Here is a 22,104-nt window from a genome sequence, read left to right as displayed (position 1 = left end):
TGTGTTATTTTAAATCTATTTAAGATTTTTAGAATTTTCAAATATATTAGAATTAATATACAGAAAATACATAACACCATTTTTACTTTATGAGTGGTCTGAAAATCACTTCTGAAAACCTTTTAAGTAAAATATGCATCTTGTCCACGCCAGAGTCATAAGTACTACCTCACACTTTCAAAGATGCACAATTATTTTCAAAACAATAAAAATACCATTTTGTTAGTTAAAAAAAGCTGGTGGTGTCATGTCAAATCGATGACATCAGCTAAAAATCTCTACCTTATCACATGGAAGCTAAAGGCAAATTAAAAATGAAATGTATTTTCTGCATTAATTCACAGAGGCAAAGAAGTTCTCACAGTAATATTCCCCTTTTACAGAGAAAAAATAGAGCCTTTTCATGTAAGCCTCAATGTTTAGTATTTATGAAAAGATTTATTAGATGAACAGTTTAGGGTATGAAGACTAAAACCATTGAATGGTAATATGCAGTAACTTATAAAATTTTTTTTCACTTGACACATAATATATACCCATTTAGCTGCATGGCCGTTTAGTTAAGAAAAAAAAATTTTTTTTTTAACTGGGATGAAGCTGAGTCTCAGAAGCTCAGTGTGAGTTAGTAGTGATGGCAGAGAACATAAGACCATTTCCTGCCAATCAAATCAGTGGGTTCCTCTAAAGTGTCCAACAAACTCCAGTCTCATTCTGTACCAAAATAATTAATGTTATCACAAATATACAGCATTGTAAAGTATCATAAATAACATATGGTTATATGTTATAATCATACATTTCTTTCTCTAAATTACTTCTATATTTAATATTTTAAGGCTGAAGTTATTTTTTTCCTACCAGATAATATAAATTATCATCAAAAGATAAAGTCCTGACCTTTCTCTTCCTTATATCTAGCTTCTAACAACCTTTAGGTAATAGTCTTCTCCAGAAAACTTCAATCAAATATAAGCACAAAATGTTCTTTTCTAGTTTTTTCATGCCTTGTGAGCAAGTTAAATAAAAAATCAGTGGAAGCTAACACATGTAGGAGAGGACATTTGAATGTTCCAGCTAAGTTGACACCTGCATTATTACGTCTGCCCAGAAGTTTGTGGCTGCAGGGAAATGACCAACTTCACTGAGCTCAATTTAGCACTTGAATGCCCAGGCGGAACTCACCAGGCTTGCCCTAGATTGTTTTCCTAAGCAATAGGCACACCTATGATTTTTAGCACTCACCAATGGGTATAGTTTATTACATTGAACATAGCGATGTTCACATGGAAACTGGGTCTCCGTGAGAAGAGCATTTTTTTTTTTCACTACATTGACCATAGCAGCAAGTGGCATTGAAAGGGGAAGAGAATATTGATATTACCAGAATTGGGATGGCAAAAAGTACATGAAGCCCATAGAATACTGGGGAAAAAAAAATTACTGGAAAATTTATGTATAAATCCATAGTAAATTAAGATTATGTCAATAATTAATAGAGAAATGGATCCAGTTCTCAGCTTCCTATATTTATGTACTATAAACTATCACAATGATCATATCTTCTGCTTTTGGACATCTAAAATCAATGAAACCAATTTTTTTAAATAGTATTTCTGCAATGGTGCTAATGTAAACAGCAGCATTCTGCATAAAGACTAGAAAGCAAAATGGGCCATTCAAGGAAAATTGCCCAAATTGGATGAAATGCAAAAGAACAAGCAATCGTAAGTGGTGGAAACCCTTCTATTCGGTACTTCAGCATGATATATATAACGTATCCAAAGGCTGACTGTCTTCTTTAAGCTTCTCACTTGCAGGGAGGATTCTACACATAATTCAGCTTCGTTTTAGCCATTGAAAGAACAGATTTTTATAATTTAGGCAAGTTTAATAAAATTTTGGAGCTGAATAGGTCTGTCAGAAACAGCTAAAGAACCCAAAAACCAAAATAAGTAAATAAAATATTTGAAAAGAGGAAAAGCAGATGCTCAAAGACAGTAATTAGTACTCCCACATTTCCTCTTGCTTGTAGGTTTTTTTTTTTTCCCTGATGTATCATGGTTGTCTTTCAACCTAAAATTCCTAATTAAAATTGATATTATAAATAAAAATGGATGTGGTATAATATTCTGAAATAGTTCCTGATCACAAACAAGCCTTATCACAGCCAGCTTCCTTCTGTACTTATAACAAAAGGGGTTCAACTGAGGATCCTTGTACCAGTGCTTGTCTATTAATCCCTAACAAGTTGAAATCTTCAGTCTAAGGGATAGGCCTATCACCTCCTCATTAAACCAAAAGCGAAACACCAAATCTGTTCCCGTCAAGTCAATACCGACTCACAGTGAACCTAGAAGACAGAGTAGAACGAACTGACCTATTGGATTTCCAAGGAGCACCTGGAGGATTTGAACTGCTGACCTTTTGGTTGGCAGCCATAGCTTTTAACCACTATACCACTAGGGTTTCTACCCCCTCACTGGCTACTGCAATTGACTTAAGGGCACCTAGTAACAACTATAATGAAAAATATCTATTATATGTAATTTTATTTCTTCCAGATGTTATCTCATTCACCTTTCCACATCTTTAAACATAGACATTTGAGGTGCTCTGCACTATTGAATTCAATCAAAATTCAAATCTCCGTGTTAAAAGATAGCATTCTATACTTGTATCAGGTGGACACTTGAGACTGTGATGGCATCTCCTGTCTGGAGGGGAGATAGGAGGGTAGAGAGGGTTAGAAACTGGCAAAACCGTCATGAAAGGAGAGACTGGAAGGAGGGAGCGGGCTGACTCATTAGGGGGAGAGTAAGTGGGAGTATGGAGTAAGGTGTATATAAGCTTATATGTGACAGACTGACTTGACTGGTAAACTTTCACTTAAAGCACAATAAAATTATTTAAAAAAAAAAAAGAGCATTCTAAATCTATTCTTTTGTTACTTTAGGGGAATTAGCTATATTAGGAATACCTAATTGATGAAGATATTTGACATGTTTCTCTATTTGATTTATGGTTCTTGTACTTCTATACTCCAGGTCAGATTTCTTTGCATGACCAAAACTGAATGTTTTCATGTACCAATGGAGGGAAGGACTAGGAGTGAGAATTTTGTAATTTTCAATAAATAAAAAAAAAAGTATGACTTCCTTTTAGTGACCATTCAGGAAAATGCTACATGGGAGGAGTATACCATATTAAAAAGTCAGTGCTGGTAGGATGAGTGAGTATGGGAAAAACCCACATACTAACTAACATCTGGATACCTCAGTAGTGAAGGTCAATGGATAGAGTTTATACAAATTTTTCAGTTCCACTAAAAATTCTGACTTAACTTTTCTCAAACTCCTCGCAGAGTGATCTGAAGTTAACAAATCTTTCGTGACTTTCATACACCTAATTTTCAAAGCATATGCAAAATAGGCATCGGAAATCCTACAGGACCTAACTCCATCACATTGAGTAAAGAGAAGCTTTTCAAAACCGAAAGAAATATGTTATCACTCTAGATCAGTAAATGCCTCTACACCAGCTTATAAATTTGGGGAACTGCCATTAAGGCTAACTTACCTAGCATGCCCTTGAGCAGCAATAAACAATTAAAGAGAAAAAGGAGAAAGTCAGTGAACTCAACAGGAAAGAGAGATTTTTTGCTGAAGCTGTCTGAATAATGGTTATCACTTCGGTTGCTAAAACTGGATGTTGTTCTCGAAGTATCGTGAGGGTTGCCATTACTCCACCCATGTACTGGAGACTGCACACTGAGTTCTGATGGGCGCAAGCACTCAGAGCAAGGATGCTGGGTCGATTACTATTCTAAGACCTGTCTACCTTGCCTCATCACCCTGCAGAAGCCTGGGATTTCATCCATCATCCTGAGCATGATACATGGTTATCTCCACCCTTGAAGGAAAGTGTTTCTTATTATAATTTCCACTTTCTCACAGGCATGGAAAACTCATCAGTTATTTCGTAATGCCTTGTTATAATCTCCGCCCCCCATCCCACTCTGTAGATACTTGGGCATGTATTAAATATATGAGTATATTCCATTTGAGAGTCAAATTTTGGACTTTTTTTCAGATGACTACGTGTATGTAAATACAAGTCACAAACTGGCCATCGATTTGAATACTTTCATTTTTTGCTACCAAGTGTATTTATTGGATTTTAGAAGAATTTTAGCATGATTAACAACTGTAGGAGTGGGAATTTTTATTCATTATCATAATGGTGTACTATTGATCTTTTGATAAGAATAGCATTTGCATCATTAGCTATCATTGCTTCCTTTAAAAAAAAAGGTCTTCTATTAAAATAAGTGACAATGTGTCATACAGAAAATTAAGAAATGATGCACTGCAAAATATATAAGCAAATGCAAATTGTGACTCTGAAAATGAGTCTCTCTCTATATACATCTAAAATCATGAAATGCCCTTTATTAAAACAGGTGATTATTTTTACTTTCAGGGCAAAAGTGAGCAGAACTTCTTGAGCACCTACCATGTGCCAGGTCTCCTTTACACCTGTATCATTTAAGTTTCATAATAAAGCCATGAAGCAGACATTATCAGGAAGAATGTGAGGCTAGAAAAGTGAGGGAGGGAGTGTGCTCGTGACTCCATGGCAGGTAAGACTGGCATGGCAGTCATACTTAGCTTCATTGACTGCTTCTTCCAATGCACAAGGAGGAAATCAGATGAAACTTACCCCATGTCCTAATATTCCATATCTTATTCTCTCTTTAAGTTTCTCCTCTTCTTCCAAGTGAGGTACCCATTGCCTTTTTCCCCACAAGACTACATGGAAGTGTAAAGGGACTGGGGCACTTTGGGCTAGAAATATCCTGAGGCAGGAAAGCTTGGGCATCACCTCAAATCACAACAAACCTCAAAAGTCAGCCTTCCCAACACTGCAGTAGTTGAAATCTTGAAACAAAGTGAACCACAAATAAATACAAATGAAAAAGAAAAACTTATTTTCTTAACTTTCTCCAAACCTGCAATACATTATTCAGCTATATGCCAGCCCTGGTGGTACAGGGGTTAAGTTGGGGTGCCCTGGGGACCCCTGAACTTATGACTGGAATCCTAAAAGGGTAGAAGGAACCCCCAAAGTTGTACCCAACAGGACAGAAAGGAAGGGACCCCTGGGAAACTCCTGAGTTTATGGCTGGCACCCTGAAAGGGTAATGGGAAAACACCAAGCTCGTAGCCCGCGGGTCAGCAGTGAGGATGTAGTGGGGAGTCCCAGGCTTGGACTGGCATCTGAGGTCCTGGGAAGACATGGCAGTGTGGAGGGCTGTGCCCTTTAATGCGTGAGATCTGACCTAGATCTGGGTGGTTAGGGCCAGAGGAAGAAGTGAAGTGCTGCATGTGCAGCTGGTGTCCGAACAGAAGGGCCAGAGAAGTGGGGATCTGATTTTTCCACACTCCTACACGCTGACGCCCCCTCCACACTGACGACCCCTCAGCTAGGCTATTCTTTCAACTTTAGACCTCCGTGTGCTACACAGAATGACTGATACAGGTAGCTTTAGCGCCATCTATTCTTGTTTGTTTTTTATTCTTGTTTTACGTCTATAACACCTCTTTTTTTTTATAACACCTCTAAATAACAATAATTATTGAATTGCTGCATGTGCCTCTATGATATTCAAAAAGAAATGAACAACACAATTAAATGTCACTCGGAAAATAAAATGAGTTCAGGGGTCAGGTTTACTAACGTCTTGGATCATCCATTAAGCCTTTCATTCTGAGCTTACTTTAGCTTTCACTCAATAATAAAAAAAAAACCACTATCTTCCTGGATCAACAAAAACTATAAGGAAGATATATAGTTGGAACTGTATTTCTTAAACACTTTAAAAATATTAAAAGCTTTATACAAAGTGTCTTATAACGTAGATCATTGCCAACAATAGAAAATATCTCTATCTACAAATACGTTTTCCCAGAAAATGGAGACTGAAAGTATCAAATAATCAGTAAATAAATTCAACACAATGTGGAAGTCAGAAAGATATTATAAGAAAGCTAGATAAGAGATCTGTAACTGAGTCGTTCTAATCCTCCAGGGACCTTTTTCACTATTAATATACAAAATACCAATACTTAATTAGCATCTCAAAACCTGCTTTCTGTTGTAGCAAAAACTACTTAATTAAATCATCAAATTCACTCCAAAAACAGAATGTATATCAAGTGGAAATTTAAATCACAATGCCACCTGATATTTTTCACCCCCTGTCTCCCACACTGCTACACTGGGCAGACCGTAAGTTTCTAGCACCCTCATGTGGTCTAACTGGTGTGGTTTCATTTGCTTTTGAAATCACTTGCCTGAAACTGAAAACAGGCTATAATTCAGCAAAGAAGTTCTGCAGGCATCATAAACCAAGAAAGGAAATCTCAAGTCAGCAAAATTCTTAAGATAAATGTAGAAGCTCAATTCCCAACTCACCACTATCTAGTGTTCATTTATTTGATCACTAAGAAGGATGAGTTCTAGATAACTGTGGCTAGTTTCATCCTGGGCAGAAAGGGAATCCTGAATTTTCAAAGCTCAACATTTGTCTTGGGCAGTTATCAAACAGATTAAAAGAACCTCAATTTGCTTAAAAAGAAAGTCAGGTTTCTTTTATTACCCAGTTTGTGTACATCTTGATTAGGCAAATACGGCATCTCAGTTATCTATTAGAGTCCTCAAACCCTTGAGAAGTCCAGGCTTTGAGGTCTTTCCACAGTCCTCAACAACATTTGAAGTGATTTTTCCACATCCTCTCAAGCCATTTAAAAACAATTTATACAAACAAAATCCCTGCCCTTCCTAAACATATCCAAAGGCTTGTAAGAGAGATATCTTCCAATGGTAGTGTATTTCCGACTCTTTGAAGGGGGGAAGGTAAAGGGGACTATGCTGTCTCCCACAAATTACTAATAAATGCTCCTGTTATTAAAGATACCTCTTTTAAATCTATCTGGAACCTCACTAGCCTAAGGTGCCCCAACAAATGATCTTCTCATGAAAAATAAAAAGGTAGATGTTAAAGCACCAACATTATTGAAATATTCTGAACATGAAATGAAATTTTAAAAACAATTGGCTGTGAAGGAGATAAAAATGTAAATGACTGAGAGGTAAAGAATCTATTAGCAGAAACCCGAATGTGGCTTATCTGCATGCAGAACTGGAAGTGCCAGTGTTAAAAATATCAGTAGAATGCAAGCAGAGTGCCTTTGCTCATCAATATATGGCAATGTGCTGGCTGATATTATAGAGGAAAAAGAGGTTTCAGAATGTAGGAGAAAGTCTGTGGGAACAGGAGTCTTATTCATTTAATTATTGGTATATAAAATTAAAATCCAGGTAATGTTTGAAAATCAAATAACACAATATATCCATAAATGTACACATACTTTTGTAAATTTAAAAGACAGTTCTAATAAAACCATCATTATGTTTGATGGTAAGGACAGTGGTAGAAAAGGATTAGAAATATTAATAAATTCCTTTCATAAAATAAACATCTGAAAACTACCATTTGTCTTGTGACCATGACTACTGTTTTAGAACCTTGGCACTATTTACCTCATTGAAGCAGAATTTTAATCAAGAGCTTAAGGGTGAGAGGGAAAGTTGCACAGAAGATGTCTGGAGTTAATCAGAGCAGTATTGACTTACCTGTTGAGTCCTTTAAGTGTCTTTTCCATACTTAAAATGTCACGCATCTTATACAAAAACCACTTATCAATGGATGTGAGCTTCTCAATCTCATCGAGGGACATGTTGTCTTCTATAGCCTGCCAAAAGGTGAAGAGATACTATCTTTTACAAACATTTTATAAATGTCTTATTTGGCTGAAAACATATAGCAGTCTTTCCTTTCCATGTTATTTAGAGCCCTAGTGGAGCAAAGGTTAAGAGCTTGGCTACTAACCAAAGGTTGGCAGTTTGAATCCACCAGCCGCTCCTTGGAAACCCTATGGGGTAGTTCTACTCTGTCCTATAGTGTCAACAATTAGGAGTTAGAATTGACTTGGCAGCAGGTTTGGTTTTTGGTTTGGTTTGAGGCTATACAGACTGAGGTATGAAACATGAAATAAAAAACTGATGTCATTGAGGTTCCTTCCAATAAGCCTAAAGATGCATCCAAACACACCCACAAATGGCATACAGAGGTGTGCTGAGTTCATCAGAGAGAGATGTGCTCAGAAAAATTTCCCTAACAGGGTCTGTGTCCCTGGTTTGTATGTAACTGAGTTACCATTTATATCCTAAATTAAGCACATCTTTGAGAAATTAAAGAGACTCTCTTAAAACTATGTTTAAGCCAAATGGGTAAGAAAATTCGAATCAATGTAATGATCATTTGGCTTATATTTTGGATAATAGAATTATCCTTTAGAAAATAGCATATTTTATTACCCCATTCCACATTCACACAAATATCCATTCATAATTTTATTTCACTTATCTAATGTTGGGAAGACCAAGAAAATGAGTGTTGAGATATAGCATAGCTCATAATTTTGTTGACAAGAGTAAGATGACATCTAGCAGAGATACTCAAAACCATGTTCATTTCATAAGCCTATTAATGTTTCTTTTATTTAATTTTCCTTGTAATTATAGGCAGATTTCCAAAGACTTAATATTCTGTCCTATTTTCCAAGTGACTAAAGGTAGAATTATATGTTAGCTATCAACACTGTGAGGTGGATAGAACGTTGAGTTAGTGACTCTTTTGACAGACCAAATGATCTTTTCACACAGTCACACAATCACAATCACACACAATCATACACACAATCAATGGAGGGAGGTGGGGGCTAGAATCCTACAGTCCTTTGAGTATGATGAAGGGCAACTACAATCACATTCACAGTTTCTAATAAAAACAAGATCCTGCCAGAGTCTTAGGACTTCATCATCACTGCAGCCTTGCTATCTCACAACATTGTCATGAAGTCCATAATGACCCCAAACAAATATGAGGTCACTTTAATGCTCCCCAAATCAAAAACAATGCCCTGGATTCTCCCCAAATCAAAAGAGGTGATGATCCAGTCATACTGAAATAAGACTGCTACAAAAATCAGACCTCAGAGAAAGTTGCCCTTTTCTAAGAATCATGAAAGCAAGTGAAGATTTACACTCCCTTCATTCTTTTTCCCCTTCAGCCTTCCACAGTTTTATACTCTTTGTCAAAATCACCAAGATCCTGGTTGCTGTGGAAATGAACAGTAATGATGACCTCTAACAAACAGAAATCAGTTCCTTCTCCTGGCATTCTGGCAGACAATAATTTATACCTCAGACTCAGCACTTCCTGTTTGTACATAGGATACTATGTGCAAGAAAGGCCTCCACACATTTTCCCTGAATTCTCATCCTTTATAAGTGTGTTAGAAAAGAATGAAAGATTTCCTTGAGTTTTACAGCCCAGCTGGGAACTTGGAAATGCTTCCCTTTTTCATCCTTCTCAAAATGGCAGAAGCATGATTACTAGACTTAAGAAAAAATCCATTTACTGCCCTTTGCCTGGGGAAAAGATATATATATAACAGATATGTGGGGATATATATATATATACATACACACACATATATGTATATATATACATATATATATATATACACACATACACACACAGACCTAGCCTGATGGAATACCAAGGAATCAAACTGACTACATCTGTGGAAAGAGACAATGGAAAAGCTCATTATTATCAGTCAGAACAAGGCCAGGGGATGACTGTAGAACAGAAAATTGCTCAGGTGCAAGTTCAAGTTGGAGCTAAAGAAAATTAAAATAAGTCCACGAGAGCCAAGGTATGACCTTGAGCATATCTCACCTGAATTTAGAGACCATCTCAAGAATAGATCTCATGCATTGAACACTAATGACTGAAGATCAGACCATCTGTGGAATGACATCAAGAATACCATACATGAAGAAAGTAATAGATCATTAAAAAGACAAGAAAGAAAGAAAAAAACAAAATGGAGGTCAGAAGGGACTCTGAAACTTGCTCTTGAATGTAGAGTAGCTAAAACAAAAGAAAGAAATGATGAAGTAAAAGAGCTGAACACAAGATTTCGAAGGGTAGCTCCAGAAGACAAGTTATTATAATGAAATGTGCAAAGACCTGGAGTTAGAAAATCAAAAGGGAAGAACAGGCTCCATGTTTCTCAAGCTGAAAGACCTGAAGAAAATATTCAAGCCTCAAGTTGCAATATTGAAGGACTCTATGGGGGAAAATATTAAACGTCGCAGGAAGCATCAAAAGAAATTGAAAGGATACACAGAGTCAGTGTATCAAAAAGAATTGGTTGGCATCCAGCCATTTCAGGAAGTAGCATATGATCTGGAACTGATGACACTGAAGCTGCCCCAGTCCAAGCTGCACCGAAGGCACTGGGAAAACAAGGATCCAGGAATTGATGGAATATCAACTGAGATGTTTCAACAAACAGAAGCAGCACTGGAGGTGTTCATTCACCTATGCCAAGAAATTTGGAAGACCACTACCTGGCCAACGAACTGGAAGGGATCCATATTTTTAACCATTCCAAAGGAAGGTGATCTGGGAGGATGCAAAAATTATCAAACACTATCATTAATATCACACACAAGTTAAATCTTGCTGAAGATCATTCAAAAGCGATTGCAGCAGTACATTGACAGGGACCTACCAGAATTTCAAACTGGGTTCAAAAGAGGGCACAGAATGAGGGATATCATTGCTGATGTCAGATGGATCTTGGCTAAAAGCAGAGAATACCAGAAAGATGTTTACCTGTGTTTTATTGACTATGCAAACACATTGGACTGTGCGGATCATAACAAACTATGGATAACATTCTGAAGAATGTTATTTGTGCTGAGAAGGAACCTGTACGTAGATCAAGCGGCAGTTGCTTGAAGAGAACAAGGGGATACGGCATGGTTTAAAGTCAAGAAAGGTGTGCTTCAGGGTTGTGTCCTTTCACCATACTTATTCAATTTGTATGCTGAGTGAATAATCTGAGAAGCTGGAGTATATGAAGAAGAATGCCATATCAGGATTGGAGGAAGACTCACTAACAACCTGCATTTCGCAGATGACACAACCTTACTTGCTGAAAGTGAAGAGGACTTGAAGCACTTACTGATGAAGATCAAGGACTATAACCTTCAGTATGGATTACATCTCAATATAAAGAAAACAAAAATCCTCACAACTAGACCAATGAGCAACAACATGATAAACGGAGAAAATACTGAAGTTGTCAAGAATTTCATTTTACTTGGACCCACAATCAACGCCCATGGAAGCAGCAGTCAAGAAATCAAACAGCACATTGCACTGGGCAAATCTGCTGCAAAAGATCTCTTTAAAGTGTTCAAGAGCAAAGACGTCACTTTAAGGACTAAGTTGTGCCTGATCTAAGCTGTGGTGTTTCCAACCGCCTCATACACATGTGAAAGCTGGACAATGAATAAGGAAGATCGAAGAAGAATTGATAGCTTTGAATTACAGTGCGGGAGAAGAATATTGAATATACTACGGACTGCCAGAAGAACAAACAAATCTGTCCTGGAAGAAGTCCAACCAGAATGCTCCTTAGAAGCAAGGATGGGGAGACTTTGTCTCACATACTTTGGACATGTTATCCAGAGGGACTAGTCCCCAGAGAAGGACATCATACTTGGTAAAGCAGAGGGTCAACAAAAAAGAAGAAGACCCTTAGGGAGAAGGACTGACACAGTGGCTGCAACAACGGGCTCAAGCATAGCAAGGGGTGTAAGGATGGCACAGGACTGGGCAGTGTTTCATTCCGTTATACGTAGGGTTGCTATGAGTTGGAACCAACTGGATGGCATCTAACACTAACAACATATATATGGTGCTGATTTTTTTTTAAATGAAAGACTGAAAATAAAAACAGTAACAGGGTGAAATGACTTCCTTGCATAGTTGTTAATCACTAAAAATGTTATTTTCTATTACCTTGAAACGTAATGTACATCAAAACATACTAGTATCTCCCAGAATTTCAATGGGACTTAAACATTCTGCATTTAGAAACCCTTCTTGTGAGGAGAGTATATATTATATTATATGCAATCCCCTTCCTCCTCCCCCTCTCTCCAGGACTCTCGATATATGGGCAGAAAAGTTTCAATGAGTTCAAAATTACTAACAGCCTTTTTCTGTTGCTACAAAGGTAAATTCCAAAGATGGCCTCTGGCTTTAAAGATAAAATTCACATTATCATACACTCATCCGTATACACATGCAAACACATAAAATGGTCAGCAGGACTTTGTAGCCCCAGCATGGCTTGATTCTGTTGGAGGATTAACTCCTGTACTTTCTTAAATGTCAAAGAGCCATTCACAGATTTCTGGCCAGACAGATCCCAGATGCCCAAGTCACCTTTTATAAAATCAGATGAGCGGAAGCTTCAAAACTCTAAGCACAGTAAACATGAAAGAAGATTAATACGGCATTAATTTGCATAAAAAGGAACTAGTGGGCGGAAGTGAGAAATCTGGGCTTTTTTATTCTAAAAGTAAGACCAATAAAATAACTACATGAAAAGGCCTATAATCACTGAGGTTCTTTATAGTCTGTTGTTGTTTAGCACAAAGAAACAAGCAAAGAAAGAAAGATTGTTCTGGGATCTTAAGTAGTAATACTATTTTATGCATGTTCCATTCTAAAACACGATTCCACACATTTTTAAGGAGCAAATAATGAGGGTGATAGGAAATGACAAATCAAGGTAATCAAATCTATTTAACAGTACTGATACCACTTCACAAAAAGGGAAGGGACATTTTATGTATGTGATCATCCTTTAAAACCATCATGTGTCCTAAGGCTAGGCCAAAAGTCAAATGAAAAAGGATAATTTTTCATCAAATATAGAATTATTTGATGAAATCTTTAGAAGTCTCTAGTTTATCACCATTGAAGAGTGTTTAAGAAATTCTAAAATTTTCTGAATTGAAGAGAGTTTTGTAATTCAGTTTTACTTAAAAGTCCGGGCTGACTATTCTGAAAAAAGCAGTAGCTCTGGGCCCCTTGTTGAATATTACCTTGGCAATGGCATAGATACGGATGCTGGATGGTTCAGCCAGCTCTCTTCTGAGATCTAGGTTGGATGGCCAGTCTTTGTTCATGGGCAGACGGGGAGTGAAACCATCCACAGACGGGTGGCACATTCGTAAAGCCTTCTGGAAACTCTCCTCAAAGGTACGACCAATAGCCATGACCTGTAACACACATTTAATATCTCATATTTAAAGAAAGATCTTACATATATTTTTAATCTGTAGCAGAATGGGGAGTGAATTTTTTTTTTTCATAAAAGACTTAAGAACAAAAATATAAGAATTCTACTCAAGTTTTAGACTTTTTTTCCCTTTCTCTTCTCCATAGTTTTGGCATAATCAGAGTCATTAACGTTAGTTCTGTTTTTTACCATTTAGGGAATTCAATTGTTTTTACTGAGATTGATGAGGAAATCACCTGTATCTGCTAGGGACCATAGTATTAAAATAAGGATATATAAACCCTTCTTTAGAAAGATCCTGCTTTCACGCTTTTAGGTAGATGTCCTTTAGAAAAGAAAGCAAATGAAGAGAAACAAGACATATATTAACACAAAATCAGAACTATTTCTAAATGAGCATCAGTTGGTATTCAAGTCAGTTCAGCTTTTTTTATAGCTAAGCATTAATATTAATAGAACCTTGAGAATCATGACAAGTACTGACAGATTCAGATTTTGAATGTAGGCGGAGACTAAATTCTCCATGACAAATTCCTTGTGTCTTCCCGCAATCTTTATAGCTGACTGTACGCTAATCAATTAGAAAAACCATGTGGTGGTTTAGTTTAGACAAGACGCAAGTCAGTACTAGGACTGGCCTTGCAGCCTACCTCGTTATTTTCATTGGATAAACATTGTCTTTGAATCTTCCCGTGAAATGATAGATTACTATGCATTTTTGGTCTCCAATTCAAAATAACAGTCATAATCCTACCTTCGATAAACTTCCAGGGTTTCTCAAAGAGACCCAAGCTCCCATTAGTGTCAGTTTAGGAAATCTTCATGTCAATTGTGTGACATGATTCATATTCAAAGATCACTAAACCCAAACAATAACCTTTTCACGCTGCTCCAAATTTAATTAGAAATAAGGAAAGATTCACAAAAGCAGGGATAAACAAAATGTTAGTCCAATTCAGATACGCAATTTGACAGTCACAGTGGCAACTTGAAAAGTTAGACATGTTTACAGATTTTTTAGCCTAGGCTGGGAGACACTGCCAAAAATAAGTTACCGTGCTATACAATTAAGAAATACTTATGGGATATATAATAAAATTTGCATGTGACCCTTGTTCTGTCTCCAAATTATCTTTGAACTGTGGTCCCAAAGTAAGTACTTCTACAAGTTGCTCACCATAAACCTTTATTAATTTTAAGCACATAGTACCTTAAAAAAACCTGTTGCCGTGGAGTCGATTCCGACTCATAGCAACCCTACAGGCCAGAGTAGAACAGCCCCATAGAGTTTCCAAGGAGCACCAGGTGGATTCAAACTGCCGACTTTTGGTTGGCAGCCGTAGCACTCAACCACTATGCCACCCGGGTTTCCATAGTACCTAAAGGTCCATTTAATAAAAGAGAAGTAGACATACACGATAATAAAAAAAATGCTTAACTTAAAGTGCTCAAAATTTGTGTTTTTTTTTTTAATATTATTTAATCTCACATTAATTTAATGAAAATTTTATCATTTTTCAGTGGAATAGCAATCATAGCCTTCCCTGGACCTACTCTACTTACTACATCCTCATAGCATCTATACGTAAAATGTTGTATTTTAGCTTTTACCACCATTTAACTCACATTTATTTGGTTCTGTTTATATATTCTAAACTCACCAGCTGCAGCTAATGTGTCACAATTATCCACAACTAAGTCTTTGTTTTATCCTCCAGTGTCTTGCACATAGTAAGAATTCAGGAAATGTTTCCTAACTTGATTTGAACTAAATGTAAGGTATTAAATATTCACTGATGACAAAAACCCCTCAGACAATAAGCCCCAAATGAAAACATTATAAAAGTCTCTCATTTTCTTTGGCCTATACATGTTTCTGTGAACATTACAAAAAGGGACATTTCCTATGAAATGTAAACCAAATTGCAGTGGTTTACCTGATTGAAACCCTACCAACACAGCTTTCTATGGCATTTGAGCTCCCATTCCACTATGAATAAAAAGGGATGATTGAAAAATTAAGATTTAACAACACATGAAGGAGGAAAAAATAGTACCTGGTGTTTTACAACTAGTAAGACATTTTAATTTAAAAGGTCAAGTTGTTTCTTATCTGTCATTACTTTAAAATCTTCCATTAATATCTTGGAAACTAAGGAAACCAATATAATAATAATTCTGCCTTTTATGTGTGAGTATGATTGACCAGTAAAGTGTTTTCTTTTTTTCCCTGTGTATTTCTTGTGATTAGTGGCACAGATTTCTGTAATGGCTGGTCTGAGTTTAGTCTGTAATCTCTGTCATAGGACAAATGAAGGACAAAATAAAAATTGAATCTATAGTCTTTTGTTCTGTGTTCTAACCACTTTAGATACCTAGACACAGACTAAGAGCTCCTATATTGGCCATCAGAGATAAAGATGAGATAAAGTAAGACAGATGATGGCTGGATAGACAGATGAATAGATACAGAGAGATAGATTCATGCATACTGGTACTCAGAAACTCGACACTTGAACCACATTGACGAATATAAATACATTAACAATACTGATGATGAATTACACTTATTGGAGGCATGCTATGAATTTACCTAAAGACATTACTTAACACTGGACGTATTAATGTTATGCCTTATAAGAACCTTGCTACATAAGTATTATTATCTCCATTTTGCAGATGGGGAACCTGAGGTGCAAAGTGTTGCCCAGGAGTTTCTAGCTAATACATGGCAAGGCCAAGAGTAAAACCCAAGTTCATCTGGTTCCAAAGCTCATGCTTTCTTCATTACACCAAAGCTCCTCAGTGAAAAGAGAGATAAGCCCCTTGGTGGAGGGTGGTAGGGGAGTGAATCTCAGAGGCAAGGATCTGAATTTCTTTCTTTTCTCCCACACAGAGACTTACTGAATCTTTGAAGGTGGAATAATCAAAAGTTAACTTTAGTTTCATGTAATATGAAATAGAATAGTATGAAAATCATCTAAAGAGGCTAAATGCTTAGAGATTTTCAGTATAATAAAAGGGGGTTTAATATTCCACCGTGTTTTTTCCATTTAGAACTTAAAGCTAAAAGAGTCCTGAGAGGTCTTCTAATCCAGCCCCTTTCTTTAATAGATATGGAAAGTGAGGTTTAAGGAGGTTGAAGCCAAATCTTGCCTGAATGGACTAGAATTCTTAACCTCAGTTCAATGGCCTTTTTGGTATATCTTATATTATTCTACTTTTGTGATTTGTTTATAAAACACATGATAACTCAGTTATATTTATATGAATATCTGTTTTCATATATGTGCATATACTACATACCTGTATGCATGGCCTCTCCTTTTAAACAGAAGCTCTTAGAATCCAATGAAGTGATGACATAACATTAATAGTCAAATAGATGTTGAAACACCAGGGAAGAAATAAAATTACTATTTATCCTCCAATCAAAAACCCTATGTCCAGGCAACTTTAAGACATTCAATGGTGTTAAGGATTTGACAAAGTAAACTCAGGACAAGGACTAAATAGAAGAATAAATTACAGACTCACCTCTCCTACGCTTTTCATAGAGCTACCAATTCGGCTAGAGGTTCCATGAAAACGGTCAAGATCCCAGCGAGGAATTTTGGTAACCATGTAGTCCAGACTAGGCTCAAAGCAGGCTGATGTTTTCCCTGATACAACATTCTTGATTTCTGGAAGTGGGATGCCTAGGGCAATCTTTGCCGCAATAAAGGCCAATGGGTAACTAAAAGGAAGAGACAAATTTTAACTTTCTCTTTGAGCAGCAAGTATTGAAAACAGCCTAAAACATAAATTGGTCTTACTTAGAATTTATGGTATTATTCCACTTCAGGGTACAAGACACACCTGATTCTCTGTTCTATATGAATATTTAATACCCACTTAAAAAATAATGTGAGTCATGATAAAATTCTGGAGGTGTAGGTCAAGGAGAAATTTGCTCTCCATGCCTGGCAGGCATGGTTACAACTCCTAACCTTCACTTCTACAACCACAAATCAATAACTGCCTTGATAAATAAAGTGCTCACTTATTCAACTTCCACTAAGGTAAGAATCTGCAAAATATTTTTTTGAAAAAATATATACATGTGTGAACCTAGAAAGACAGTTGAGTTAGCTGGTACTGTGCGGGAAAACGCAGACACTGCAAATATGGTCCTTCCTGTGTCTCCAAATTATCTTTGATCTTTGGGCTCCAGGAACTTGACTCTTCTCATCTGGAGTGTCAGTTTTAATACTGGTATTTGATAAAATAATTCATAAAACTATAGAATTACAGATGAATCCTTTCAATCCCACTCCCTCATCCTACAGATGAGGTGACTGATAGAGACGATAAGTAATTCACCCAAAGCCACACAGTCAGTGGAAGAACCAGAATGAGACTCAGGTTTCCTGATTCCTGGTAGGGCAACATGTCTACCACCACTCCATGAAACACTTTGTAGCTACATAAAGTATCTATAGAGGTAAATATTTTATTAATTTGAACGCGATGTAATTTAAATACCAGATGCTAAATATAATAAAAGGAAATACATTACTTAAGCTTCTCTCCAATATTGTTTGCTAAGAGTTGTTCAAATAGATGGCAAATTTATTTATTGGGTTGCAACATTTATCTGTAGAAAAGTCCTACATTGTTTAGTCTTGCAAAGTTTTAGTAAAATAAAAATAACATGTACTGAATGCTTGAGCTTGAATCAAACCCAAAAAAAGGGAACTATTATTTGTCTAGCATTTGCTATAGGGCTACGCACCTGAAGAAGCCTGATGGAAGCTAAAATTAAGGATTAATTTTCACTTTTTAGCAACATCTGCAAAGTGCAGTTAAGAAGGAGATTTTTCACAGCCTGCTTTGACTAGCCAGATTTTGGTTAGTTTATGATTAGCCAGCAAACAAAGCCAACTAGCAAGACCATTTGCCTCAATCTGGCAGCAAGCTCATTAATAACCATGTCCTTAGGGTCCCACAAATGATTTGGAGCCAGCATACAGAAGTGGGGAGTATAGTTGTAAACACAGCACAGCTTTCCACTAGCTGTCAATTTTCTACTTCTATTTGCAAGGAATTCACCAACCCATGATCAATCTTCTGGTCTTACCCAGTAGCCTTTGAAGCCAGGGCAGAGCTTCGGGACAGTCTGGCATTCACTTCAATGATGCAATATTCCATTGAGGTAGGATGAAGGGCAAACTGAATGTTGCATTCACCCACAATGCCCAAGTGACGAACAACATTGATTGAAACACGCCTCAACATCTGAAACTCTGCATTGGAGAGCGTCTGGGCAGGGGCCACGACAACTGAATCACCTATAAAGCCAAGCAACACTACTTATTCGATGGCATAGCTCAATAACCCACTTTGGTGAATTAATCTATTTACATGATACAAAAAAAGACACGGAACAGTCTATGGGTTTGCTGGGAAAACATTATCTTAAGGAAACACATATAAGGCACGTAGGGTATTATTCCCCCTGATCCTTGTTTTGTCCATATCATCCTAACACATTACTTACAGAAACCACTCCAATCTTCCCACTTTCATCTAGCTACCAAGACTTCAGTCATCTACTTACTGGATTAACATAAACTTCTTCATCTTCCCTCCTCTTCATCTCAAATTCTCTCTCAAGTTCTTCCCTCCATAAAATGATATCTCCTCTTGGCCCAGACTGGCTCTTCTACTTGTTCTCTGAGTTTCATCCCTTCCCATTCCTTCGCCCTTCCCCCAGTCACAGCCTCTTATATATCCAGTCTCTTAATCCATCTCCTCTGCCTACAAGCATGTTCATATCTCCACTGGCTCAAGAAGTCCCTCCTCAGCAATGCCAGGCAATCACGCAAACCTTCTCTCTCTCTTTGCATTACTAAACTTCTCAGAAGTTTGCCAATTCTGCTCATCACTCATTACCACATGTTGTGTTGTTAGATGCCGTTGTGTCGATTCCAACTCACAGGGACCCCATAGGACAGAGTAGAACTGCCCCATATGGTTTCCAAGGAGCAGCTGGTGGATTTGAACTGCGAGCCTTTCGGTTAGCAGCCAAGCTCTTAATCGCTGCACCACCAGGACTCCCATTATCACATAAGTCCTTTCAATTTGGTTCACCTAAGCAACTTTGCATTGAACCTTCCCTCTTAAAAAAAAAAAAAAAAAAAGTAGATATCTAAAAATTCAATTAAATCCTCATTCTTGACCTCTTAAAGTATTTGATACAGCCCAAAATAAAGTTCCTTTTATAAAATATTTTCTTGCATTGGCTCATTTGACACTGCACTACTCTGGTTTTCCCCCTAACCCTCTATCACTCTCTTCTTTGTGCTCAGTACTAAAGCTTCTTATCATGCCTATAAACCTAAATGCTTTCCAAGATTCAGTCCTTGACCCTGTTCTCTTCTCTTTGTATACCTGTGTCCTTGAGTAGTTTGTCTATGCCTCCTGCTTCAATTATTTCCTTTGCGCCCATGATTTCCAACTCTTTATTTCTATCCTCTATTTCTTGAACTCCAGTGCCATTTTATTAACTCCTTTCTTGAGAGTTCCACCCACACCTCAAATTTAGCATTTCTAAAACTAAGTCATCATCCTTGCCCTCTCCCTCTGAATAGGTTCCCTTCCTGAAACTCCTATTTCTATCACTTGTAGCTATTTTCTCACTCACTTGATGACTAACAGGCTTGCTTTAAGCCTCCCTCAACTTCACTCCTGACTTCTCATCACCAAGTCTTATAGATTTTACTTCCATTATATCACTTATATTTGACCCCTTCCCTCAAATAAGATCAGGATAAAAATACCTGCCTTATTTCATAGGTATTTTGTGAAGTTAAATATTTATGAGAGTACTTTCAATACTGTAAAATATACTATCCTTGTGTAAAGTTTTGTCAATAATCTGTTAGCTAAGAACAGCAACTTAAAGGAAAAAAACTTTAAGAAGTCTGCTATGGACCACCAAAGATGTGAGTTGAAGGTATATTATTATCATTCTTGAAGATTCTTTACTTACCTGTATGAACGCCCATGGCATCAACATTTTCCATGCTACAGACTGTGACACAATTGTCATCAGAATCTCGAACCACTTCATATTCTATTTCTTTCCAACCTGTCACTGACCTCTCCACCAGAATCTGGTTGGTCATTGCAAAGGCCTGGAAATGGGTGACAAAAGACATCAAAGAGTAAGGAAGGGCATTGGTTGAAACCTGGATATTTGGCATGAATCCTGGTCAGCACTGAAGTCTCAAGTCCCGTCTGCATCCTCCCCTACACTCCAGAAGGCCCAATGTGTCAGGAAATCAGTGAGGTACTAGGAATAGCATCCTGCAGTGAATACGCTTGATTTACATTATTGAGGCTTGCCATTCAAAGTGCTGAAATGACATTAAAATCAAACTAATTTAGGAAAAAGAGAAAATAATTGAGCAATCAGGCAGAGGGAAATGAAATTATTTCAGCAGCTAGGCTTCTCTGAAACCAGAAAATATGATAAGTGTGAGTAAATGTGGAAAAATAGGTCTAAAGACTCTGGCTTTCTCTAAAATAGCTGAGGGTGCTTTGTACAGTGACACACACAATAAAAGTTAGTTGATGTTGATGAGGAGAAGAAAGGCGATGATGATGGTTGTAAACAGTTAGCCAAGATGGTGTACGAAACTTGGGAATTAAAAGAATCACATGCAACTATTATTATGGTTAATCATTGCCTAAGTGCTTAAACACTCTGAGCCATATATCATGTGTGCCTGATTAGACAGATATGAATTAGTACAATTATCATTTTGTATTTCACGAGTACCCATGGAGGATAGAATACTGAACCCAAAATATGAAACAGGCATTCTCTGACCTGAAGACATTTAGTGGCTAAAAATCCAAGACAGAAATGTCCCTTTGTCTCATAATATATTTGATTTGGGATCACAGTGAAAGGAAGAAAAAGTAACTGGGGAAAGTAGTTTGAAAAAATTCAAATTATTAGCAGGCATTATAATAAAATAAAAACTTTTTTAATATTGCATCTCAACAATTTTTTTTAACTTCAGTCATCACTACAGATTGGGAGGCTTCAATGTGGCACCTTTGTTCCCTTGGAAAGGCTAGTGGAACAGTGGTTAAAAGCCAAAAGGTCTGCAGTTCAAATCCACCAGGCGCTCCTTGGAAACTCCGTGGGGCAGTTCTACTTTGTCCTATAGGGTCGCTATAAGTTGGAATCAACTTGATGGCAATAGGTTTTTTCTTTTTTTCTTGCCTAGCTGCCCATGATGAGGTTTTCAAAGTGGTTAGGAAACTGTGTAGCCAGTAACAACAATTTAATAATGATTAATTTGTATTAGGACTACTAAAAAAAAGAAATCTGGAAAACAAAGTGTACGAATTCTGGAAACCTTTTTTTGTTTTGTAAAGAGTAGAATGGATGTTTGAGTAGAAAGACAATTGAGATCATCTAGAGAGACAACTGAGATCATCTTTACACATTTCCTCAGAAATTTTTTTTCTTTCAAGGCTCAGATTTTATTCAAAAAGTTAGGGACCTGAAAGAGTTAATGTATCTTCTAATAGTTTTAAATGCAATCTCAAGAGAATAAGGGAGTTGCTTTAGGACATAATAATATAACTAAATAATCACACCAGCAAAGCTAGGTTGTCATCAGCTACTGTCAGTAGGTAAACTATTCAATGGTCAATTGATTTTAGGAAATACAAACAATTGAAAACCATCACATCCCAAAATTATCTTCATTGTGTTAAAAGTAAAAATTTTCAGATTAAAAACTCA

At 36.9% G+C, this 22,104-nt stretch overlaps 1 protein-coding gene across 1 annotated transcript in view; it reads right to left on the bottom strand.

Moving 5' to 3' along the window:
• CPS1 (carbamoyl-phosphate synthase 1) overlaps positions 1 to 22,104 on the bottom strand; it is a 132,474-nt gene that overhangs the window by 53,361 nt on the left and 57,009 nt on the right. Inside the window, exons 17-21 of the mRNA XM_049888995.1 lie at positions 20,332 to 20,476; positions 18,418 to 18,628; positions 16,836 to 17,034; positions 13,102 to 13,278; positions 7,696 to 7,814 (exon numbers count right to left, since the gene is read on the bottom strand). Coding sequence (XP_049744952.1) covers positions 7,696 to 7,814; positions 13,102 to 13,278; positions 16,836 to 17,034; positions 18,418 to 18,628; positions 20,332 to 20,476 — 851 coding nt within the window. The remainder of the gene's footprint in view (positions 1 to 7,695; positions 7,815 to 13,101; positions 13,279 to 16,835; positions 17,035 to 18,417; positions 18,629 to 20,331; positions 20,477 to 22,104) is intronic.

This window comes from Elephas maximus, chromosome 6 (genome assembly GCF_024166365.1).
Source record: "Elephas maximus indicus isolate mEleMax1 chromosome 6, mEleMax1 primary haplotype, whole genome shotgun sequence".
Classification (NCBI taxonomy): Eukaryota; Metazoa; Chordata; class Mammalia; order Proboscidea; family Elephantidae; genus Elephas; species Elephas maximus.
Note: the sequence above shows the minus strand (reverse complement) of the source record. Positions and strands in the feature narration are given on the sequence as shown.